This window comes from Euleptes europaea, chromosome 4 (assembly GCF_029931775.1).
Source record: "Euleptes europaea isolate rEulEur1 chromosome 4, rEulEur1.hap1, whole genome shotgun sequence".
Lineage (NCBI taxonomy): Eukaryota > Metazoa > Chordata > Lepidosauria > Squamata > Sphaerodactylidae > Euleptes > Euleptes europaea.
Window position 1 is genome coordinate 56,060,876 of NC_079315.1, and position 23,520 is coordinate 56,084,395.

Below are 23,520 nucleotides of genomic sequence, written 5' to 3' on the forward strand. Positions count from 1 at the left end.
ACTGCACATTTAACCCACTTTATTTATTTGTTTATTTTACTAAATTTCTATCCTGCCTTTCTACCCTAAGATCTGGACCATAGTGTGGCACAGGTGAAGCAAAGAAAGTACGCTCATACCAATTGTTCCTACAGATAGAAGATAGCATTGTTTTATAGTGTAGTCCTAAGAAGAGTTACACCTTTCTAAATCTATTGATATTAATGGGCTTAGAAGGGTGTAACTCTACTGGGACTGCTCTGTTAGTCAGACAAGTGAGCCTGGCTGTGGTGAGGAGCAAATTCAACTCTGAATGGTAACTTGCCAATCTACCTTTGGAATAAAAATATTTCTTGGCTCCCAACATGAGCTTGAATAAAATCCCATCCATCCTTGAATTTACTGGACACACATATAATCTAGCCAATAAATGTCAAATTCCTTTTTGATCCAAAGAGTTCGGAGTAAAAGAGACTGGGCAACATATTTCAATCTTGTTATGAAACCAGAATGGTTCTTTGCTCCCAAATGGTTTTAGATAGTATGGTCCAGAATGTTACAGTGTATTCTGAAACAGAGTTACACCCTTCTAAATTCACTGAAATATACAGAAAGGGCTGTGTTTAGATTGCTGTTTAGGGTTGTGCTGTAAATCTCCTGATTATTTGCAGCCTTATTAAGGCTCATTAAGGACTGGTTTTATAGTCATTGATTACTGGAACTATAGTTTCTTTATTTAAAATAATTTGTATCCCACCAATCCCAAAGAGTTCAATGCAGCTTAAAAACTTCTCAAATAATTACATTAAAAAGCCAAACAAAAATATATTAAAAATAAAAACCAGTCCACAAATTGTACTTAAATAGAATACCCACAGAAACCACATTGCTTTCAGAAATGCAATCACTATCACTAAACCACAGAACTAGTACCCACCAATAGGAGCGTGCATTTGGCAAAGCTGAACTGACACCCCTTCCCCCCGAAAAATACTTTACTGGTATTTTTCAGAGTTCTTATTCAGCATTATTTGGGCTTCTTTGGCCCCACCGCCATTTAAAAAAAAACTGGGGAGGAATCCTCTCTCCCCCTCCCTCCTCCCCTCCTCGCCTGCTGGCTGGCTGGGCCTTGGAGGCAGCAGATGGTGCAGACCTGAACGCTGAGCCCCGCCAAGCCGAGCCCAGTGTTCAGGTCTGTGCTGCCACCTCCAAAGTCCACGTGTTTTCGGAGGCAGCAGACGGCACAGAGTTGAACGCTGGGCTTGGCCAAGCTGAGCATTCAGGTCTGCTCCGCCTGCTGCCCCTGAACTCCACATGGGTCTTGGGGGCAGCAGGCGGTGTAGAGCTGAACGCTGGGCTCTGCCGAGCCAACCCCGGTGTTCATCTTTGTGCTGCTGCCTGTGAACTCCACATGTTTGCGAAGGTGGCAGATGGTGCAAAACTGACGGCTGGGCTTGGCCAAGCCGAGCATTCAGCTCTGCACCTCCTGCCACCTCCAAGACTTACCTGGAGTTCGGAGGCAGCTGGAACTGTTTGGGTTTGGGTTTAATAGACTCGAAAAAAATTGATTATCTGAAAAAAGCCGAACCACCCCATACTGGTATGGAGATTCGGCTTTTCTGAAAATTTCCAGATCTTTCAAACCTGGTGCACACCCCTCCCCACCAAATAAACGACTAAATGCAATCACTATCAATAAACCACAGAACCAGTACCCACCAAAGTTGATCAGCACTCCTTGAAAAACAAATGTTTTGTGGTTCCTCCTGAAGGACAACAAAGGTGAGACCAGCCATATGACCTCAGGCAAACTACTTCAAAGAGTGGGTGTTGCACAGGAGAGAGGCTAAATCTTAGTGGATGCTATCTGGACAAGATGGTGGACAATGAAGGGAATCAGTGGCAAAGAATGTTGGGTAATCTAAGCTGGTATAGGCATTCATATCAGAAGTGGCAGTTCTTTAGCTATTTTAGTCGTAGGTTAGAATAGCTTGATAATAACCTTGAATTCAATCCAGAGCAAAAAGCCATATGATGTAGTTGTTTAAACACAGGTGTTATGTGCTCACAGCATCCAGCATCAGTCAATAAACAAGCAGCTGCATTTTGTACCAGTCATCCTTATTCAACTAACATCATTTTTGCTTTGGATTTCATTTCAGCTTGTTCACCCCCATCCATTTGAACTCTATATCCAGGTTAGAAGGGGGAAAAGTAGTTTTTTATACCCCGCTTTTCTATACCTCAAGGAGTCTCAAAGCAGCTTACAATCACATTCACTTTCTCTCCTCACAACAGGCACCATGTGAGGTAGCTGGGCTGAGAGAGTTCTGAGAGAACTGTGACTGGCTCAAAATCAGCCAGCAGACTTCCTGTGGAGGAGTGGGGAATCAAACCCAGTTCTCCAGATCAGAGTCCGCTGCTCTTAACCACTACACCATGCTGGCTCTCAATTTAGGACAGAGACTCTTGTTTCTGGAGACTTCATTAGAGATATACTGAGTAGGGTGTCATCAGCATTTTGATTACCCCCACACATATATGCTTTGGATGATATCTCTTAAAGGCTACATGTAAATATTAAACAGAATGGATGAAAAGATGGACCCATTCAGAGGTTTTACTTTTAGCCATAAAGCTGTGGTTTCTTAGGGCTATAGTAACATATATCTGAAGTATTTTGTTCTGTTGTTAGGATTTTTTATATCACTAAAAAAAACTAAGTTCTTTTGTAGGAGGATGTTGCTCTTTCCTTCCCCATTTACTGTCCTTGAGCCCTAGCAATACCATTGGCTGTTTTTCCTCTCCTCTTCTTACAGAAGGATTATTACAGAGAAGATGTGTGGGATGGTAGTGCCCAAACGTGGCCTGTCAACTTTTGCAGCATGCACATTCTTCTTTGAGTTTGTGCTGAGATTTATGCATTGTTCTTAAATGCTTCCTGCTATATTTTCACAGTTTTCTATTGCCTCTTTCACATTCATAGTACATCAGGCATCTACTCTTTCCCCATTTTGCTAGCTGATTGATGTTATTGCAAATAGATCACATAATGAATAAACAACTTTTCCAGTTTTATTACTCGGCTGGCTAAATGTTTGTCAAGATGAGTGGCGGAGAGTGTCCGGCATCAAGCAGCTTGTGGGTGGAGGGAAGGTGACCTTTCTGCCTCTCTTCTCTCTCACCGTTCCTAACCTGGGCTCTAGCACTGCATGATGGAGAAGGAGCCAAAGTCTGTCTCAGTTCTCACGGACCCCAATGCAAAACAGAAACAGGCATTTGGTATGTTGTACCCAAAGAAGCTAAAATAAGGGAGTAAAAAAGCTAGTGGAGACCAGTGCAGAAACCAAATGCTTCTCTCCTGTATTTTGTTCTGAACTCTTAATTTGCTTAGACGTTGTAGATAATTAAGGGATAAATTCAGTGTTGAAACATATTCAGAATGAAAGACATGGGGACTGTTTAGCATTCTTCTGCGGATTCCTCCATTAAAAACCCTGTGTAGAAAGTATGGAGTATTGAAGATGTGTTGAGAGTAACAGAAATTTGTGGAACTGCTCAATAAAGAAAGGGAAGGCTTTGTATCAAGTTGGTTGCCCTGGATTAATTTCTAAAAACAGCAGTATAATTCATATCTGAATAAATTTAGCTTTTCAGAATAGCGTAACGTTATTCAGTATGTCTTATGTTGGTTTGTGGCCTTAATATTGTTTTATGCTTATTTGCTTTTCTTTAATCTCTTATATATTTTAATTTTAAAAAGAGGATGGGCCTTTTAATACGGCAGACACAGAGATTAAAAAATTTCAATTAAAATTCTGATTTATCATCAGAAATGACCTGGTTTTGTAAACAGTCTTAAATATTCAGTGTGAGATCCTTTTTCCAACCCGAGTAGAGACTCTCAGTAATGTGAACTGATGAGCAACAAGGGTTTTATTCTAATAATCCATACTGTTGTTTCATTCGTTTTGCACTGGCCCTTAATGAGCACTAAAGGTTTAGATGAGTTTGCCTTTGATGGCCCTCAGGAGGGAACTTGTGCATAAACCTTTGTTGTAATTTCTATTTTATATTTATTTTTATATTGCTTTTCTGTTTATGTCCTGCTGTGTTGTCGCTGTTATATGATGCATCTGATACTTGCATAGCATGTGTCAAGTCTGCATACGTACACCAACAGTGGCTTACATTTAGACTGTTTGGGAAGCTACCATTGCAATTTAATTTTAAGTGTGTTGGGGTGGGGAACATGGGAGTCAGAGGCCAGTAAGTGACGGCAGACCTCTTTGCAGTAAATCTCCTGGATTAGAGGTGTGAGGAGAAAGTTTGATGCCTAGAAAGTTCCTCTGGATTAAAACAAGCATGCAGGCAATACTTTTTTGTGTAGATCAGTTTTGTAAAGTAAAATTTTTGCTATCTCCCACCAGTTGACTTTATTTCTCAGTTATTTTCAGTAATTGTTTTCAGTAATTTATCACTTTAAAGTTAAATTTGGCCACTTTTCTCCTAATTTCTGTTGGACCAACTATTAGTTGACTGCGGTCAGACATGTGTTCCATGAAGCAAAGAATACCATAGTCTAACTTGATGTCTATATTTTAATGTCTTTATTATATCGTTAATTTGCAACAATTGCCTTTAAAAACTGTTTTTTAAATAGCTGCTATTACTTGCCTTTATTTCTACTACACTTAAAAAAAAATTAAAAATATAGGCTGACCCTGTATTCCAGGATAGGAGCCAAAGAGAAGAAATGGTCAGTGAATTGTTCACTGTTTTTAAAAATATTAACATTGTTCTCAATTATAATAATTAATTCCTGGTTTTTGTAGTTAATTATATCACAATAACAGTTAACAAATTTGAATTTGTAATTAGCATGTATATGAAACACACATGATGACTGAAATACTTTGTTGTCCTAATAGATTAAAAAATACCTTGATTCTTATTTGACAGTATTTGATCTGTCCATTGACCAAATATTTTTTTAACAAGCCTTGGAACGTGGGTGGGTAGGGGAATTTCGCCTGATTCTCCCCTACCCTTTTTTGCAGCACTTTGTCATGTTGCATGGTATTTTGTTTATCTTAGCAGAGGTTTTTCAGGGTTCCCAGAGGGCTGCTGGAGGAAGGGGGAATGCAGAAAATCCACTAGTGTGTACTTCTGCTCATTCATGGTAGAATCCAATCCGTGAATGGCTTTTTAAAATTTGAATTAGAAGGAATGGATACAATAACAGAGTAACCTTGACATTCTCTCTTTGTTTTTTCTTCCCTTTTGAAATAGTTATATTGCAAACCAGCGGAAGCTAGAAAGCATCAATGAACAAGATGTTGGCCTTTATGTAGGCTTAAAAAATCTGTGAGTATATGGTTTAAGTATGTATGTGAAGTTGTTGTTAATTACAAATCTTTATCCAATAATGCATGTATCTTGCCATCCTGTGCAAGTTTTGTATGGATTGTTGTCCTCATACATTTCAGTAGAGGGAATATCTCTGCACATGCAAAAGGATGTATGTTGTGTATCTGCCCTCTCTGTTGAAACAAGTGGAAGAATTTTTCTCTTACAGGCAAAAACACATTTGCTCACTGAAGTTCTTTCATGCATAATGGAATTAGAGTAACAGTGTTTAATAGCCACAATGCTGATGGATATGCTGTAATTCCTGAACCAACAGTTCACAATGTAGACTTCTTATAATGAAACCCCTCAAGCTATATTTTAACATTTAAAATGGATAAAATGAACTGAAGTTGATAGAATACTTGACAGTTCTGGGAGTGTGTGTGTGTGTTTGTGTAAAATGTTGTTAAGTCACAGCCAACGTATGGCAACTCCATGGGTTTTCAAGGCAAGTGATTAAGCAGAGGTAATTTGCCATTGCCTGCTTCTGCATAGTCTTCCTTGATGGTCTCTCATCCAAGTACTGACCCTGCTTAGCTTCCGAGATCTGACAAGATGGGGCTATACAATACCATTTCTCATCCCCATGACATTTCTAACTTTCATATTTTCACAGAACTGTGGTGGATTCGGGTTTGAAGTTTGTCTCACGTCAAGCTTTCCTGAAAAATACCAACTTGCAGTACATGTAAGTGAAACTTACTTTACGACTTAAGAACTGCCAAGGTTTTATCATAGTTAATCCCCTTGAATAAGTGTGTAGGAATGGGTCTTTGGTAAACAAATAGAAAATTTAAAGAATTGCTCTGTTACATGTTGGAAAATTATTTTTAAATATTACTTACTTACTATTTTTGGACTGTTTAGAGTTTTAGACAATCTAAAGGCTAAAAAGTTTACAGCAGTGGTTTTCATACTTGGAATCTTGCGGGGGGGAATTATTAAGTGGCATGATTTACTGATTACTGCTTCACATATTACATTTTTATAATACATGCAGAATTCTAATGTATATGTGACATTCTAGTTGTACATTAAAAGGAATATGAAAGCTGATTGTGACAGAATGTTGATGGAAATGTACATTTGAATGCATATTCAAATTTACATTTCAAGAAAAGCAATGAAATGTAGATATACAGTATGCATACCTGAATGTTTGTTCTGATATACAACCAGTCTTGGCCAGTGGTTGCTAATTCAGGAATTGACAACTTATGTTTATTTTTAGTTGAATTGGTTGATATGTTACACAAGTGCATGTGTCCATCACTTCCTGCTCATATATACGCATTACAGCGAACATGTTTACTGCCACATAATATATGAAGAGACCCTAAAGTTTGCATGGAAGATGGCAGGTCAGTTATCATGGAAATTAATTTGTGTCCATGAAATTTTGCCTATATAACCTTACAAATCTCTTCATACTGTAAGTATTAAATCAAGGGAAAGCTCTGTATTCTTTGCAGACTTTGTGTATTACACTTATAGGCTGTTTGCCAGCATAGGGTGTTGATTAACAAACTTCTAGAACTGGCTTTTGGGTCTGAAAATCCTTTCCTATGAGAGGCATAGTCTTAACAGCACATTCCTGAGAGCATGGTGTTGTCTTTCTCAGTCAGTTCTCTTTTGTTGGTTTCATCCATAGCAATATTTGGGAACGCGGTCTTTGGAGACTCCTTTTCTATGACTAGTTTCTCCTTCTCAAAATAAATACTTAGTCGTTTTTTTCTTCCTTTTCTTTCTTTCCATTTTTTCTTATCTTTTCTATCCTCTCTATCCAGTCTTCTTTTCTGTCCTCACTTAATCCTATCCTTTGTGGTTCCCTGGGGACTGTGGTGTCAGCAGTGCGGAGGAAAGGTGTCATTGATTGATGGCCACGACTGGTGTCTCCTGTGCCTTAGGATCCACCAGGCCCTTACCCACCCTTTGGGTGTCCACTCAGCCTCTGAGGCAATGGTTGATAAATTGGTAGTAGTGCCACTAAATTGTCTTCTGATACTGGCACCATCGATACCACATTATTCAGCACTGAGTCAATAGTAGAAGAAGAGGAGTTGGTTTTTATATGCCGACTTTCTCTACCATTTAAGGGAGACTCAAACTGGCTTACAATCACCTTGCCTTCCCCTCCCTACAACAGACACCCTGTGAGGTAGGTGGGGCTGAGATAGTGTGACTAGCCCAAGGACACCCATCTGGCTTCTTGTGTAGGAGTGGGGAAACAAATTAAGTTCACCAGATTAGCCTCCGCCGCTCATGTGGAGGAGTGGGGAATCAAACCCGGTTCTCCAGATCAGACTCCACCGCTCTTAACCACTACACCACGCTGGATTTATTTAGCAAATCTGTGAAGGCTGAAATGTTGGGCCTGATCGCCATCTGAACTAAGGAAGAAAAAACATAAGAGGAAACATCTATGTAAGGTAGACAAATGGAGATCCACTTCTGCACTGTCTGTCCCATCCTCTGGAGTATATGTTTCCCTGTATGATTTGGAAGCCCCAGTCCAAAGACCACCAGGAATTATCTTAAACATTATTAAGGATATCATCTTGATCCCAAGAATCCCATGTGATGACACAATTCTTTCACCATGCATCCCACTCATAGGTCTTGGGATCTTTTTCTGAAACCAGTTAGAAGACTCCATAAAGGATATTCTCTAACCACTGCACCCCAATCTCCTGCCATTTACATATTCTTGAGCTAGATCCCTGTCCTGCAGTGATACTCTGTCTCTTCCAGGCATCCATCATCAGACTCCTGGAGCTAATATTGTCAGCCTGAGTCTTGTGAGTATGAGGATCAGTTTAGACCAGTCTCTTGTTGATGTCCTCCTTACTGTTCAGAGCGAGTTTTGTCATGTGAACATGGACATCAGTTGTCTGTGCTGTTGGATAGTCTCCTACCTGCCACTTCTGACAATCAGGTGTCCTTAGGAACTGACTGTAGAGCCCTTATCATCATCAGCTAGGATATGCAGTAGAGTTTGCTTGGCTTCCTTCCTGTAGCATATTTAGGTGCACCCCACCTGGCTTTACTCTTCTGCTAGAGATCAACTCCCCAAGTGGCCTAGGATTCTACTGTTGATACTTCACTGTCCTGAAAAAGATGGAGATCTTCATCCTATGCTTAGCATCAGAGGGGTCAACACACTGTGATAAAAAATTTCCAACTCCTGGAAAGAACGTTCTCCTGGAAAGTACATTTTTTATGGTGAGAGTAGTTCAGCAGTGGAGTTGGCTGCCTAAGGGAGGTGGTGAGTTCTCCTCATTGGCAGTCTTCAAGTAGCAGCTGGACGGACGCTTGTCAGGATGCTTTAGGTTGATATTGCATTGAGCGGGGGGAGGGGGAGGAGGGTTGGACTAGATGGCTTGTATGGCCCTTTCCAACTCTGTTATTCTATGAACATTCCTGGGATCTGTGTGGAGAAACAGCCATGCAGGTTGGTGGGTTGGAGTGAGGATGTACAAGGTGATGAAATTGACTCAGTGGAGCTGAGCTTGCATAAAGAGGAGGAGCGATTTCACCCCCTTGTCCTTCTTCATTACAGCCCTCCCCAACCTGTTCCTTCATGTGGGTCCCTTGACCCTGAGAGTGACCTTTCTGTGAGTTGAAGAAACTGTAAGAACAGAACTGAACACAGGAAAATTCTGTGTTTGGTAAGATATATGCCATTGTTGCTCCTAACGCCACCTCCAAACAATTCTTATCTGAGTATTAAAAGTTTATACTTTGAGTGCCCAGTTTTTGATTTCTTCATATGGATTCACATAGTTACTACTTTGAGTTATTATTGCATTTAATGCTATATATATCTAACTAGGCACCTTTAATTTGACCTGCCCTATGTTTTATTAGTTTATTTAATGCATGAACTTGGAATGAAGTTATTTAACGGTAAGTCAAGGAAGGTGGGGGGTAAAGAAGCAGCTTTTTCTTCAAGGCTAAATTGTAAATTAGATCTTTATACTTTTTAACAGTAATAATAATAATAATATGTGTGTGTGTTTTGCCATCAAGTTGCAGCTGACTTAATGACAATCCTGTGGGGTTTTCAAGGCAAGAGGCATTCAGAGGTGTTCTTTGGTGGTTTCCCATCCAAATATTAACCAGGGTCAACCCTGTTTAGCTTCTGAGATCTGATGAGATTGGGCTAGCCTGGGCTATCCAGGTCAGGGCATGTGTGTGTTTAGTGCTGTCAAGTCGCTTCCAGCTTATGGCAACCCTATGAATTAATGACTTCTAAAAGGTCCTATTGTTAACAGCCTTGCTCAGGTCTTGCAATCTGAGGGCCACATAGGTACAAGTAATTTTCTTTTCTGTTTTGTAGCAATACAAATTCATATACAACGTACTGTTAACTTAAGCTGCATTTTTGAATTGAAGTAAATTGTAATTGTAATGGAGCAGCACATAAAGTCAAAAGTGTGTGGGGATATCTTTAGGGAAATGTGGAAAGTCGCATCAGAAAGTGTTAACTGCTTTCATCTGTTTAGTTGGTTGATGGTGTGATCCAGGGACTAGACCAAGGTATTTAGGAAATTTTTATGTCCCACATAGTTTTCCCTGTGATCAACCTGGAATTTTCAGAACAACTGTACTCCATTACCAAAGTGAGAAAGATATGCCTCTGTTAAATTTGGGACATCTCGAAGTATTCTTGATTCGTGGATCTTGTTATATCTGAGAATCTCTGCATTACATAAATATAACAGATGGAAAAATGAGATGAACTGCTGAGATAATTTCTTTGATGAGGTTAAAGTCCTAAGACCCCCACTGTGGAGTAGTCCTGCTGAACAGAAACATGCTGATTAAGTGGTTTGAAGAATGCATATGAAGGCTATTTTGAGTTCCAGTACTAGTACCCAAATTGTGCTAGTTCATGTTAACTTTCTCCATACAGTCCTGTCCCTGTGAATATTCTGAAACTTTTGAGAAAAAATGTATGTGTGAACTTGCCCTACACAGGTTTTTTCTTTTTAAAAGTATAATGTAGATGTTCCTTTTTAACCTTCAGACTTTAAAAATTTCCTTGACGAAGTGGAAAACAATCAGACTGGCAGCCCATTCCTGAGAGGCTGTGCTGGTGGCTGGAGGTGGTGCAGCCGTGCCGCCACCAAAGGAGGATTCAGCCTTTCCCCACTTAAGCCGGGAAGCTGCCCTTACTTGCAAGCCCCGTGGAACTGCTCCATAGCAAATGCAAGTAGGGGCCAAGGGGGTGTTCCTGGCCTGAAGGGGGGTTAGGAAGCTGCCTAAAGGCGACTCCACCCCCAGAACACACCCTGTGATGATGGCACACAGATGTGTGCTGTTAGGATACCTGCAGGAGGCCAAATCCAGTATCCCGGGGCCACGTTGCCATGGCAGCGCTGGGAGGCCGGTGTCCATGCTGGTTGCAGCGGCGCAAGTGGCTCAGGCACCGGCGCCAGCAATGTGGGTGCCAGCACAGGCCCTTCTGCACCTCCTAACAACTTTCGCCCTCCCAGGTCAGGAATGGGCTGTACATAACGTCAGTTTTTAGATACTCATTTTAGCAAATTTATTGTGCACTCAGAGAACAATGTAGATACACATGCTTACTCACATATATATTATAAAATGTATTCAGTTACATAAGTAAATAAGATCAGTTGTTGATTTTACTGCATATTTTATGAAACCTTGAATGCCTGAAGATGGTTTCCCAACAACGGCCTAGTGTTCTATACGAGATTACTGAAAGAAAGTCATTGATTTTATTGGGCTGAGTTTGATAGGCTTTATTTTTAAACATACACCTTATATTTTAAAAGGCTGAAGTTTTACTGCCTTTATGCTATTAACACAAATTCAGATAGAACAATAGGGCAGTGAAGCAGTTTAGTCATGGGCCATGGTGTAATCTGCTTTTTTCATTATTAAGAGAAAAGCTAGTTTAAACATAAGTAAACTTCTGAGGGAACACAGAAAAGCAGGTCCCGTAGTCTTGCACTGTTTCCAAATATGGGTGGACAGTCCCACTGGGGAAAAAAGAACAAGTTTCTGCTCCACACATCTTTAATTTTGCCCACTTTACCTCTGCTTTAGTGAAGGTGTGCCTCCCATAATGTGAACAGAATCTAGAATAAGAATGCCTCCGATCTTCAGTGTGGCAGAAGACATTAAAATTAATTGCATTATGAAGCAATAAATTCTTAATTGATGTGAAAGTCTAATGATCACATTTTGCAGTTTTTTCTATGATCTTTCATGTGGGTGCATATTGCACTGCAGTTTTTAAAAGGATATCCAAATGACTTAAGATAAAAATGTTTGGCGTATGGTCGGGGTATAGGTAAGGACTGACTTTAATGGAGGATCAAAGAAGCTATGAGAAATGTGTATTTTGTTTATGAATAAACTGAGCCATGTAGTCAACATCTGAGAACTTCCTTGGAATACTATTTAATTCACTGTTTTTCCTCCATACATGAATTGACCTGCTATAAGGTTCACATTGTTTAATCTGTTTAATCTGGTCTTCAAATAGAGGACAATTTGTGTCACTCCCGTAGGTCATCACATTTCAAAAGACTGAAAGAAAACCAGGAACTTTCCTGAGGACCAAGTGAAAGTTCCTTTTTAATTTCAAAACATTGTATTTAATAATAATTTTTTGCTTCTTTATAGTAACTTCTCAAGAAACAAGCTCTCAAGTTTGTCTAGAAAGTCTTTCCGTCACCTGAATTTGACTGATCTGTAAGTAAAAGTTTTTTTAAAAGGGAAGGCAGGTGGTTGTTACAATTATTAATTTTCAGGAATTGTGATTGATTAGCAAGAGAAAACAGTTAAAGTTTTATGTCTTAAAAGGTAAATTTTGCTTCACGCTACTGCATATCTTTACAGCCTCCCCCAGATATCGTGTCTGCATGCTGCTGCATACTATCTGCAGGAATACTGGTGGCAGTGAAGAGACAACCTGTGAGGAACAATGGCTATCAACAGTGGCTTACTACCACGGTTGCCACCTGGCCTGCAGAAACATATCCTGTTCCTTTAATAGAGGCTGAATAGGTAGAAGTGGACAATTGAAGCTTTACATGGAGTGGATGTAAATAACATCGCATTAAGCCTCTGTTAAAAATATAGGACATTTTCTTCAGGCGTGTTGGCAAGCAATAGGTGGAGTGAGTTAAGTGGCTTCCTTGTGGCAGCTGTGTTTAACAAAGCACCCATAACTCAGTACAACTGAGTTTTTGATAATTTGATTTAATTTAAGAAATTGTAACTGATTTTCAGGGAGATTAAATGTGTTGGTTATGAGGTATTTGGATGATATAACAATAAGCCGATGTAATGAAGTAAAGACTAGGGGGTAATGGAAATTCACTACAAAAATAAGGATGAATATATTTATTGAAAAACAGCCTTAAACAAGAAAATGTTACAGAAGTAAGAGGTGAGAAAAAAAATACAGTGAGCACTGAGCTTGGGTGAGAAAAGGGAGTTGAATATATGTACCTTGTGCTGTACATGCCACACCCGCTCCCAGACTGTTGGTATACTGAAGGCAGAGGAAACCTTGTATACAAATAGCCCATTAAATATTGGAGGAAAAACTGAGATATACAATTTAAAGGAATTTCATGGAAGTGTTACAGATTTGCTATATTCTTGTTAAAATGCGCATAAAATCTCTAACCAACGTATATACAAATGTAATGTTGATCTGGAGTGAGGAGAAACTGACAGGAGCTTGATCTGTACTTTCATCTTTATATCCACTTTCCTGCTGGGACGAAATTAAGTGCTACGGAAGTACTTTGACTGTTAATAGGCAACTGTCAAGTGATTGTTTTAGTCCCTTATTCCGTCCTCTTGGATTAGGCCTGGGTCCATCTTCAATTTTAGTGGTTATGATACAAGTGCAAAAGCTTCCTCACTAGCTGTGAAAATCTCACAAATCGTAAGGGTCCGAGTACTTATGGACATACTTTTTCTCTGTACTTGTCAGCTGAAGTTTAAAATGTTCTGGGCACATTTACTTGTATATTGTTTTTAAGCCAATCTTGCAAATGGTTTGCCACTGGCTGTTTGCCTGTTTTTTTCTCTTGCGTGTTTTGATTGATGTACCTGGAGTGTATGCGAAAATCTCTGCTTGTATTTTGAGGATCATACAGAATTTCTATTAGTGTAATTTGTGAATATAATTTGGACAGTGTGTCTATTTGTCAGGGTGTGATCCTGTTTGTCACATTTGATACTTAGTTGCAACCAATTCTGTCTCTTGGACAAACGTTATACTTGCGGCCCCAGGGACAAGGGAGGGAGCAAGGGTGCAGGGAGGATAGACCACAGACACTTTATTGGGTAAAATGGCATTTGGCATTTGGCCATGAGGGCCCCGGGACCACAAGAACAAACAACTTTGACCGTCTGATCAAAGGACGTATAGTATACTGAGCAGTATTCCTGGGGGGATGATCTTGTTGACAAAAGAACCTTTGGGGTCTGACAAGTGGGGAATGAACTTGAATTCCCCTGGGGCCTTCTTGGGGGTGACCCCTAATGGGGAGACCCTTAGATTGGGGATGGGAGGGGAGCTGTAAGGACCTGCCACCTGCCCAGCTGCACATTCCTTCATGACCTTGGTAGCCATGTTCCCAGGCATGTCACATGCCGAATTTAAGTTGCCTGACTGTATGGTGATCCAGGGGCCAGTGAATGGGATGCGAAACCTATAGCAGAAACCCTCCAAGAGGTAGCAGGCGGCAGTGCAGTTGGGATTATGTGCAAGCCAGGGCTGGATGGTGGAAAGGAATAGAAGCTAACCCCAGGCCGGGCACCGCTTGGGTCGTGGTTTATTTCATGGCACCAGACGTCATGGTGGAAGAAGCCTCCGACCTTCCCTCCTTTTTGGTAGAGGCCACAGAAGAGGGTCAGCCTCTCCAGAAGGGCTACAGATTCCTAGTGCTGTGGGGGCATGAAGGCTTGGGGTGAGGGCCAAAACAACTGTTGCAGTTGTGCTCAAATTTAAAATGGGGTTGCTGGCATTTTCCTTTGTTGGACTCACAGCAAACCTACTGGGCAACCTCGTGTCATGATCCTCCTTTTGAAGCCCTGGTGGAGTCTAGTCTGCTGTTAATGTGGAGTCCCACCATCAATAGACACAGCTAATCATCTGACTGTGTGAAGCCTGTTTACAAAATGCCTCATCATAGTCAATGGCTGTAGTATTGCCCACCAATGCCTGTGCTGTGAGGACGTTACTGAGATGGTTTGACAAGTGCCAGCCTCAATCAGGGTAAGCTGCTTGCATGATCCCCATAAATACATTGTATCCTCCCAGCCAGTTGTAGAAAGTGTGGTCCGTTGTTCCCTGCTTCCTGTATTTCTTTTCCAGATGCAGGCCGTGCCTGCTGTCCTCAGCCTCTGGTTTAAGGAAAAAATATCCACATAGAGTCCATTGAGGATACGTTCCCTCACCTTATGGGTGAGGTGGATGCCAGGGGGAGGTCCTCATGGTCACCAAAGGTGGCTGAGGGCAAAGAGGTTGTGAAGGTGCCCCAGAGCACTTCTAGGGTGGATCCACCCTGCCCCCTCCTGCAGAGAGTCCATGTAGGGAGACCAGGCGTGTGTGCTGCTGTGTCCCAATATTCCCCGGCTGCATGCGCGGACTCCTTATCCAAGGAAGATTCACCCAAAGACCTGCTGCTGTCTGTTGTCTTCCTGATCTGGGATGCCCTCTTCGGCCTCTGTCACTGGTCACTCTTCTTATTGGCTGGGGCACGCCTGTGTACCTCTTTGGGACTATTGGACCTGCTGGGAGAAAGGGCCCTGTGCCTGCCAGCTGAAGGTGGCTTTAAGGCCAATGCGTGTCCACCCCATGGGGGGGTAAGGGGCCAGGCCGAGGTTCCCGCATTGACCCAAGAGTTCCCAGTTGCTTCACCTTCTCAGCCAGGTGATCTGACCTGCTGCTGCTGCAGGTGTTTGCTTGACTGGGGGTCTTCAGGCCTGGACTGACAACTGCCACTTCCTGGGGGTTTGGATTAAGGGACCCCAGGCCAGCTGCCTCAGAACTGAGGACTTGGGCGCACCCTGGGGAAGGTGCAGCAGCTGGGGATCTCTGGAGGCAGGTGTGTTCTTGGTCCTGGCAGTTCCCTTTTTGGGCGCCACCAGGTGCTTGGCACTCTCTGCAGCCTTCTTGGTGGGCATGGTGGAATGCCAAAGGGGGGTTGATAAATGAATCCCTGTTGCCAGATCCTCCCTTTTTTACATTTAACAGAAATGTCTGGAACTTCCTCCCTGCCTAGCAGACGCTTCCTTCTCAATTAGGAAGTGCTATGGAGGGGGGCAATTAAATGAATTCCTTAATGCCTGGTTGTTCTCCTTTTAAAAAAGTTAAATGGGGATGTCAGGGTCCTGCTGCCCACCCAGCGGATGCTGCTCTTAAAGGGGGGAGCTTGTTGTGAACTTTGAGCGCTGCTGCGGGCTGGCTCGATTGCCAGGCTGTACCTCCTGAGAGCACACCTCCCAAAAAGGGAAGCTTCCCAGAGGCAGAGAGAGGCGGCTATGGTGGTGCTCCCCTGCACTCCCAGTCACGTTGTGAAGTGCAGTTCACGCTGAAACCAAATGCTGTGACCGGCACCTGTGCTGAGGAATCCGGCTCGGCATGGAAAGGGGGAGAACATTGTCAGCTCCAATTGCCTCCTTCCCCGTTCAAGGAACCTTCCCGACTCTAGGAAGCTGGGAATTCTGGCTCAAATAAAGAAAAAAAGGGGGGAGAAGGCTTGCAAGGTGAGGGGAAAGGGCAGTGATTTCATCTCTGGAGGCAGTGAGGCTGGTGCTCCACATTGAGGTGATCCCGTTTCGGCCTATGCAAACTTGATTTCAGTTCAGCTGGGTTTAGTGATTTTCGCTCCCCTAGCATTGAAAGCTTTGGGCAACCATACCACTTCAGCGGGAAAGCTGTCCACTACAGAAGATCCCCTCTGCTGCCCAAAGGGGCAGCACCTGCAACTGCAGAAGGTTGCTGAGGAAGGGAACGCCTCTCGCTGCAGAAATTTGCTGCAACCACCGAAAGGAATGCCACTTACTGCTGCCACCATAGAAAACGCTGCCCCCCCCCGCCTCTGTAGACCGGCGTTCTTCCACCCACTGCTGAAGCCAGCACAGGCTGAGAGGCCCATTCTCTGGCGGTAGCCACTTAACTCCTCTGGGAGCAGACCCCAGTGAAAACCTCCCCCTTCCAACTCTCCTTTGGAGCCAGTGCTGATTACCCCCGTTGCCAACTTGCTGCTGGGGAATTGGGTAAGAACCCCACACCCCTTGTCTCACTCTGAAATCCCCCCCAGCCGCAAATGCAGCCCCGTTGCTTATCTGAGGTTGCACTTAAAATGTGTTGCTTGAAGCAGTGGTTGGCAAATTTATGAGAGTACAAACAGGTTGTGGCTCCTAATAGTACATAGTTTGAAGAATGTCAAAATGTATAGCATGTGTCTTAATTTTTATCATAATGGCATTATGATCCGATAATACCCTTGGTAATATCTCCGGACTTTCTGAAATATTCATTAAGGTTTTAGAAAGCCATATCATATCTATTCTCGAATAGGTAAGGTGTCTGTGTGAAAAATATGTATAACCCTTTTTTCCTCCATTTATAAGTCTCCAGATATCAAACATTTCCCATTGGTTCGTCATATTAGTAAAAATACCAGGCAACCTACCATCGCATTTCAGTTTCTTTTTCTTTACAGATCTATCCAGTTTTGGTTTCACTTCTACAAGTGCTAAACATTGTTGAATGTATGTTATACTACTGATGGGGTTCCCCCCTCACTTTTTAAAGAAAAAAACAACAGAGTAGAGTGCAAGTATTGATCATTCTAGTTTCATTTTGTAAATACCGAAGAGTAGAATTTAGAATTCCATGAGATGCAGAAAGGGCAGCATAGTGAAATCCATAATTTCTTCCACCTTTCCTTTTACCCAAATATGTGACAGTAGGTTTTTGTGTGCAGAAGTGTTTGTGAGAATTTGCAAAACCTTTAGAATAGTCAGGTTGAGCTGGATATTTATTTTGATTGGAGTCCCGTTAAAGCTGAAAGTTTTGTAAGTATCTGAACTTGCATGAATACTCTTCAGAGATTGCTTTGAGCATTGTGGTAAAATCAAATGTAACTTTTATAGGTCATAATTAGTTGTAACTTGTTCGTTCTGTTAATGAAATATCTTAGTGGATCAAATCGTATACCAAGAAATTGGCAGCATGAAACATAGTATGCTTTTATGAGCAGTGCTCAGGTAATGTTTCAGACATCTACACTCTGCTGTGTTTGAGGCCTGCATTTCGGATTTATATCAGGCTGTGGCTTTCATGAAAATTTTAATTAGTATCTAATAGCTTGCATGTGGATGGGCTTCTGCACTTAGGATATACTGGCCAGTTTGGTATGGTTTTTGTTAACATTTGATATTAGGTAAACTCTGTTTCAGTTTCTAGAGATTCACAGTAGATTTATTTTCAAAGTGTTTGTACCTATTGCTTGAAGCTCATTTTCTGTGAAGCTTGACCATAAGGGGGAGCTAACAATCCCAGAAGATAGAAAACGTTTAAAATCCATTCTAACCAAAGGATATGCTGTAGATCATACACTGTTGACATTCTGAATTCAGAAAAATAGCATTGAATAGAATTGAGTTTCTCTTGAGGCTGCATTTTGCTTGGCATATGCACAGAATGGAGGGGCAAAGAACCATGTTCATTGTCCAGCGCTCCTTGCAGGAAGACTAGGGTAAAAATGTAACAGATGTCAGAATGCTGACAGAATTCAGATATATTCACTGAAGTTGCATCTGTTTTCTTCAGGTCAACATTTGGCCATAGAGTTGCAATATTTAGTTGATGAGCTGGTTACATCGATCATTTAAAACTCTTTGATTTACTAAAGGGTGTCCTTGCTTAACTGGGCAGCAGATTTTATTTAAAATTGTTAATTATTTTCTGTATAAGGACTTTTGAAAACTGTGGGTGACAGACACTCACAAAGAAAATAATGTTTCCTCTGATGGTACTTGCTGCAATATGTACACCTAATCTAAAAACTGTACATATTTTTCTTCAGAAATATTTTTATTCACTTTAGTCATATGCAAATACCTGAGAATGTAATTGTTTAATCAATTCATTGAGCAAACCGAATTTGATCAATCAACTAAAATGCCTTTAATCTTGACACCTGTATTAAAGTGCTTGACTTGTGAACAGCTGTGTAGAGAAATAAGTGTTTTTAGTGACTTCTTATACTATTTTTTTAAAAAGATTTCTTATCATTTATCAAATGTTGTAGGATTTTGGAAGGCAATCCATTCAAATGTTCCTGTGACATAATGTGGATCAAGATATTCCAAGAGATCAAGATGCCAAAAACAGAAAGTCGGGATTTTTACTGTGTGAATGACTACAACCAGAGGGTGTCTCTGATGGAGAAGCCAGTCCCAAACTGTGGTAATTTACTTTTAATGTAGAATAATTGGCATAAATGTTTGAAGTTCTCAAATATTTGGGTTACAACCCATTGGTGTCACCTGTTTTTTATTTCAAAGAACTGGCCCTTATTTATTTATTTCAGAAATAATGGAAAAGGAAGAGATACACCATAAATGCAGACATCAGTTTAATATATTACAAAATAATTTATTTTAATAAAGTACTTGTCAAAAAGAATTTTCAGATTGTCTTACTAAGTAAAATTTATATTTTGCTTAGTGAAATGTTGATATAACTTGAGAATGTTGATACAATTTGAGTGAAAGATACTGCTTTTTCTGTGCTGTATCTTTTATTTTCTACTATGAGCACAATGGCAGCTGTTCATACCCTTTTCTTCTGTTATTGTATGCATATTTGTTAAACTGAAAAAGATAATTTCAGGTTGAGTGGTTGAGTAAACCTCAAAATTGCTTCCATTCTACAACTTTTTGTTCAAAATGTACTTTTTATCTTGAAGATTGATAGTCCTCTTTCAATATTTAGTCAATAAATTCGACCTGCCTGTATGAATAAAATGATTATTTGCCTGAGCAAATAAACCAGTGATTTGTGTACTTATGTGCACAATGTAGTAAATACTTTGTCCTGTTTGTAGATTATATTGTAGAGGTGGAAAGTTCATCATCTAGTTCTTACAGTGCAGCATCACTCTTCTCGCCACTGGCATACCCAGGGCAAAAGGGGACAGGAGGCTGCCTTACACCAGCTCCTACCCCCACCCCACCCTGGGAATTCCTCCCCCCAGGACGCTGGAACACCCCCCCCCCCCGGAACGCCAGTGTGGGCCTTTATGCCGGTGAGAAGGCCCCCCATCAGTGTCCCTGACTGGCGCCTGCAACTTACACTGCATTAAAAGCTCTGGTGAATAAAATAGCCTTACAATGCCTCTTAAAGGTTTCCCAGAATGGTCCCCCATCTCCTCATAGAGCCTGTCCCATAAAGTGGGAACAGCCACCCTAAAGCATAAGCCCTTGTTGATGCCAGGCAGGGGCCACTTTTCATGAGGAAACATTCAGAAGGTGGCATGCTGTAAATTGTATATTATTTACATCAGTACAGGGGAAAGACAGGCCTTTATATATTTGAGTCCAAGGCTGTGAAGGGCTTTAAAGATCATAACCATCTCCTTGAAATGAACTTTGAAATAAACTGTTAGCCAATGAAGCTATTTTAAGATAGGCAAGATGTTTTTCTGATGGTCAGCCAACAACAGCTGGGCTGTCGCCTTCTGAACCACCTGTAATTTCTAAATTATCTTCAAGGGGAATGCAAAATAATGTGTGTTACAGTAGTCCAAACAAAAGATTACAAAAGCATGGATAAGCATGGCCAGGTCCATTTGGTCTAGGAAACGAGAGCTGGTCAACCAGATGCAGCTGGTAAAAAGACACTTTTGGCCACTGCACCAGCCTACTTTTCAAATAGTAAGGCTGGGTCCATGAGTACCCCCAAGTTCTTAACCTGCTCTCGAAAAACTAACCTCACCCCTTCCATTGCCAGTGCATCCAACCTTTCCCAAGCAGCAGCCTTCTCAACCAGCATTACCTCTGTCTTAGTCTGGATTCAGCTTCAGTTTATTCTGCCTTACCTAGTTAACCATGTGTATGGGGTGTTACATTAATATTGAAGACCATAGATGACAAAATGGAACCCTAAGCACCCCACAAGACAGGGCCCATCCCATTGATTTTACTCATCTGGTAGAAACTTTTAAGTGAGCTTTAGGTCTTGATTCTTCCTTTTGAGGGGTACCCTTGTATCTTTTCCATTACATATTTCTGTGTGTATCCCACTGTACATTGATGCTTCAACCTCTTTGTTCAGCGCAGTGCAGTTGGATGTGTCGTCTGTAATTTGTTTATTGATTTCTGTCTTAAAATTTGTTTTCCCCCACCTCAGCAGCTCAGGGAGGGAAAGTCATCCAACGTCCTTGTCTTCTCTTCTTGACTTTTTCCACAGACTTATGGAGCTTTTTCTTGGACTCCCTGTTAGCCCTTTATGCAGGGAGTGCAAAAGGACATGCCTGCCCAGTGGAAGCCTCCAACCTCTTGTGAGGGGGAGCAGTTTCTGAGAGAGGCAAAATGGAAGTGTTCATGCTCTCTGTTCTGGCTTGTGCTCCTTGCTGGTTGCCCACCCACTCCCCTTAACTGCTGTTAGCTGTGATGTTGTAGGGCTCTGGAGCTCCACCCTCAGTGTCATGACTGGCCGTGTTGGCAGAGTCCTTGGCCTGACAGCTGTCACCACTGTGAGCTACAGAGGCAAGAGAAGGCGCAGAGCTGCTGCATGGGAGGATCCCTGCAACTGCACCTGCCCAACCTCCCCTGTCCTTGCTTGTAAGTCTTGGGGGTGGCCACAACCCCCCCCCCCACACACACACATACACAGTTGTTTCAGCACTTGAAAAGGCATGGGGGGAACAAGAGCACCTCAGCCTATCACACTTGATGCATTTTAAATCACTTTAATTTGGCAGCAGTGTCCACGTATTGTAACCATGGATGGTGTCATGTCTAGCTTGACCCTAAACATAGCTGGTTTGTACAGGTTTTGGAACTTAGCCCAGGTATGTATTCTGTGATTCTGCTCTTGCAATCTGTTGCAAAGCATGATAGCTTCAATAGAAAAGGAAAATGATCTTGCCAGAGGAATAGATTTGCTGGAAAAAAAAACAGAAGAAGATGCTGAGCATACATATGCTGACAGTTGTGTCAATACAGGGAAGGCACCATTCAGTGCACAAATGGCAAAGGTGCTGATCAGCCCACTGCAGATCCACAAGTTCAGACATGATCTTGGATGTTTTGATAAATCTAATTTCTACTTTAAATATACTGGGAGGTACAAATGAATAAGGAAAGATGTCATGATATTTGTTGTTGTCAGTAACTGGATTTTGTTCCTCTTCTTTCCAAAGTAAGCTCCATTTTTTCTAAGCCCAGACCATTATATTAGCTTGTTGAAAGGTGTAATAAATGGTAGCACCTGCTGTCCTCTTAAAATAGTTAGATGGGTTATAGGTTTTATGGACAAAATGGTATGGTAAATACTGGGAAATTTTATTCATCATACCTCACCTATAGCCTGTGTACTACAGGACAGACAAATGTTCTCAAAAGAGCCACACTCATGAGCGTTTGTCTTTCATTGCTCTTCTGTCCTTAGTCAGGGCTTTTTCATTTTAACAGCTTGGTGAGGCTTTTCTGCTTTGACTAGATACCCCTGAAGAGGCTAGGGTGGAAATGAATGGTTTTGTGTGGCGGCTGCTGTTGGATAGTAGCGAGCAGCTAGGCCTACCAATGGTTGATGTTGGGCCTGGCCCTGTGAGCCCCCCCTCAAAGCCCAAATAAGGCCTGGAACCTACTTCAGTTAAAGCACACAAGCATCCTTTTCAGGGTTCTCTCTAAATGTAAACACCTTTGAAGCGCTATGCTTTTAATTTTTCTGATGGAAGATTTTCCTTTAAAAGCAGGCATGGAAAAAGGATCTGGTTTAATTGAGGTGGGGGGATTTTAATGAATTATTTTAAACTCTGTAATAAATATGTGGTCACTAGTTTTTCTTCCTGTTCTGGGAAAATGAACTACTTTTGACCCAATTTTATTCTAAGAAAGAAAATCTCAGGAGATATGAAACACCAACTTCTTGTTTGATGCATTAGGATTTGACTTGGCTTCTTGTTAGCAATTTTACTACAACATAGAAGTTCCTTGTCATTACTTCATTCTAAATACTTGTGAACTCGCAAGAAAGCATGCAGATATTGCTTTTAAGAAGTCAGGATGTTGAAAGTCAAAGTACTTCAGTCATTTATTTTGACAGATGTTTTGCATTTTGTTTGGTAATATTTCCCTGCGTAGTGCTGTGTAGCAGATTAGTGTAGATAGTGCAAGGATATTTAACAGTCAGTTGCTAATAAATTACTTGCCAAGAAATGGAATGAGACCATTGTGGTTTCCTGGTAAGGTTATTTACGTTTGCAGACCAGTGAAGCAAGAAATAGTGATAGCTGGTAATACTGTCTGTAGATTATTTTCATGGTTGAAATGATCACAGGCTGGATGCAACTAAACCTGAAGCATAAAGTGGAAGGTTCATTTCTTCAGAATGGTGGTAAAGTAAAATATTACCCATGATAATCTTTTGGTGGTCTATTATGGGTGAAACAAATTTGGGATATTTATGTGGGATATATATTTGAAGTAGTATACAAAACAATACATTTTGGGGGGATGTTTGCAGCATAAATGTTTTTAAAAATAATTTTAGTTTTAGTTTTTTTAAAAATAAGTGTAAAATGAAAATAAAGGAGAATGTATGTTGTATACAGATGTCTGCACTTTCTGGCTATACCTTTCCATAGTTATTTGTGTAGAGTAGCATGCTGCATTTATATTTTTGTGTGATATCTATCTTTTCCCCTTAAACTATATCAATATTCTTTTTTCCTTTTAAAACCCCCCACTAATATATAAAACCAGAATATAAACACAAAATATAGAAGAAAAGAAAAGATTAAGGCTGCAGTCCTGAAGGGATTGGGCGAAGCTCCTTATGAGTCGGTGTGCCCCCATGCCCATTTAATCTGTGATAAAGGGCACTTATGT

General features: G+C 41.2%; 1 protein-coding gene across 5 annotated transcripts in view; it reads left to right on the forward strand.

Annotated features, from left to right (window-relative positions):
• NTRK2 (neurotrophic receptor tyrosine kinase 2) overlaps positions 1-23,520 on the forward strand; it is a 190,021-nt gene that overhangs the window by 15,785 nt on the left and 150,716 nt on the right. For 3 of the 5 annotated variants that reach the window (XM_056847989.1, XM_056847991.1, XM_056847990.1), the window contains exons 2-5: positions 5,272-5,346; positions 6,008-6,079; positions 12,052-12,120; positions 18,714-18,871. In XM_056847989.1, coding sequence (XP_056703967.1) covers positions 18,754-18,871 — 118 coding nt within the window. In that variant the 5' untranslated portion in view covers positions 5,272-5,346; positions 6,008-6,079; positions 12,052-12,120; positions 18,714-18,753. Of the gene's footprint in view, positions 1-5,271; positions 5,347-6,007; positions 6,080-12,051; positions 12,121-18,713; positions 18,872-23,520 lie in introns of those variants that run through there. The other 2 variants (XM_056847988.1, XM_056847987.1) reach the window with 1 other exon arrangement.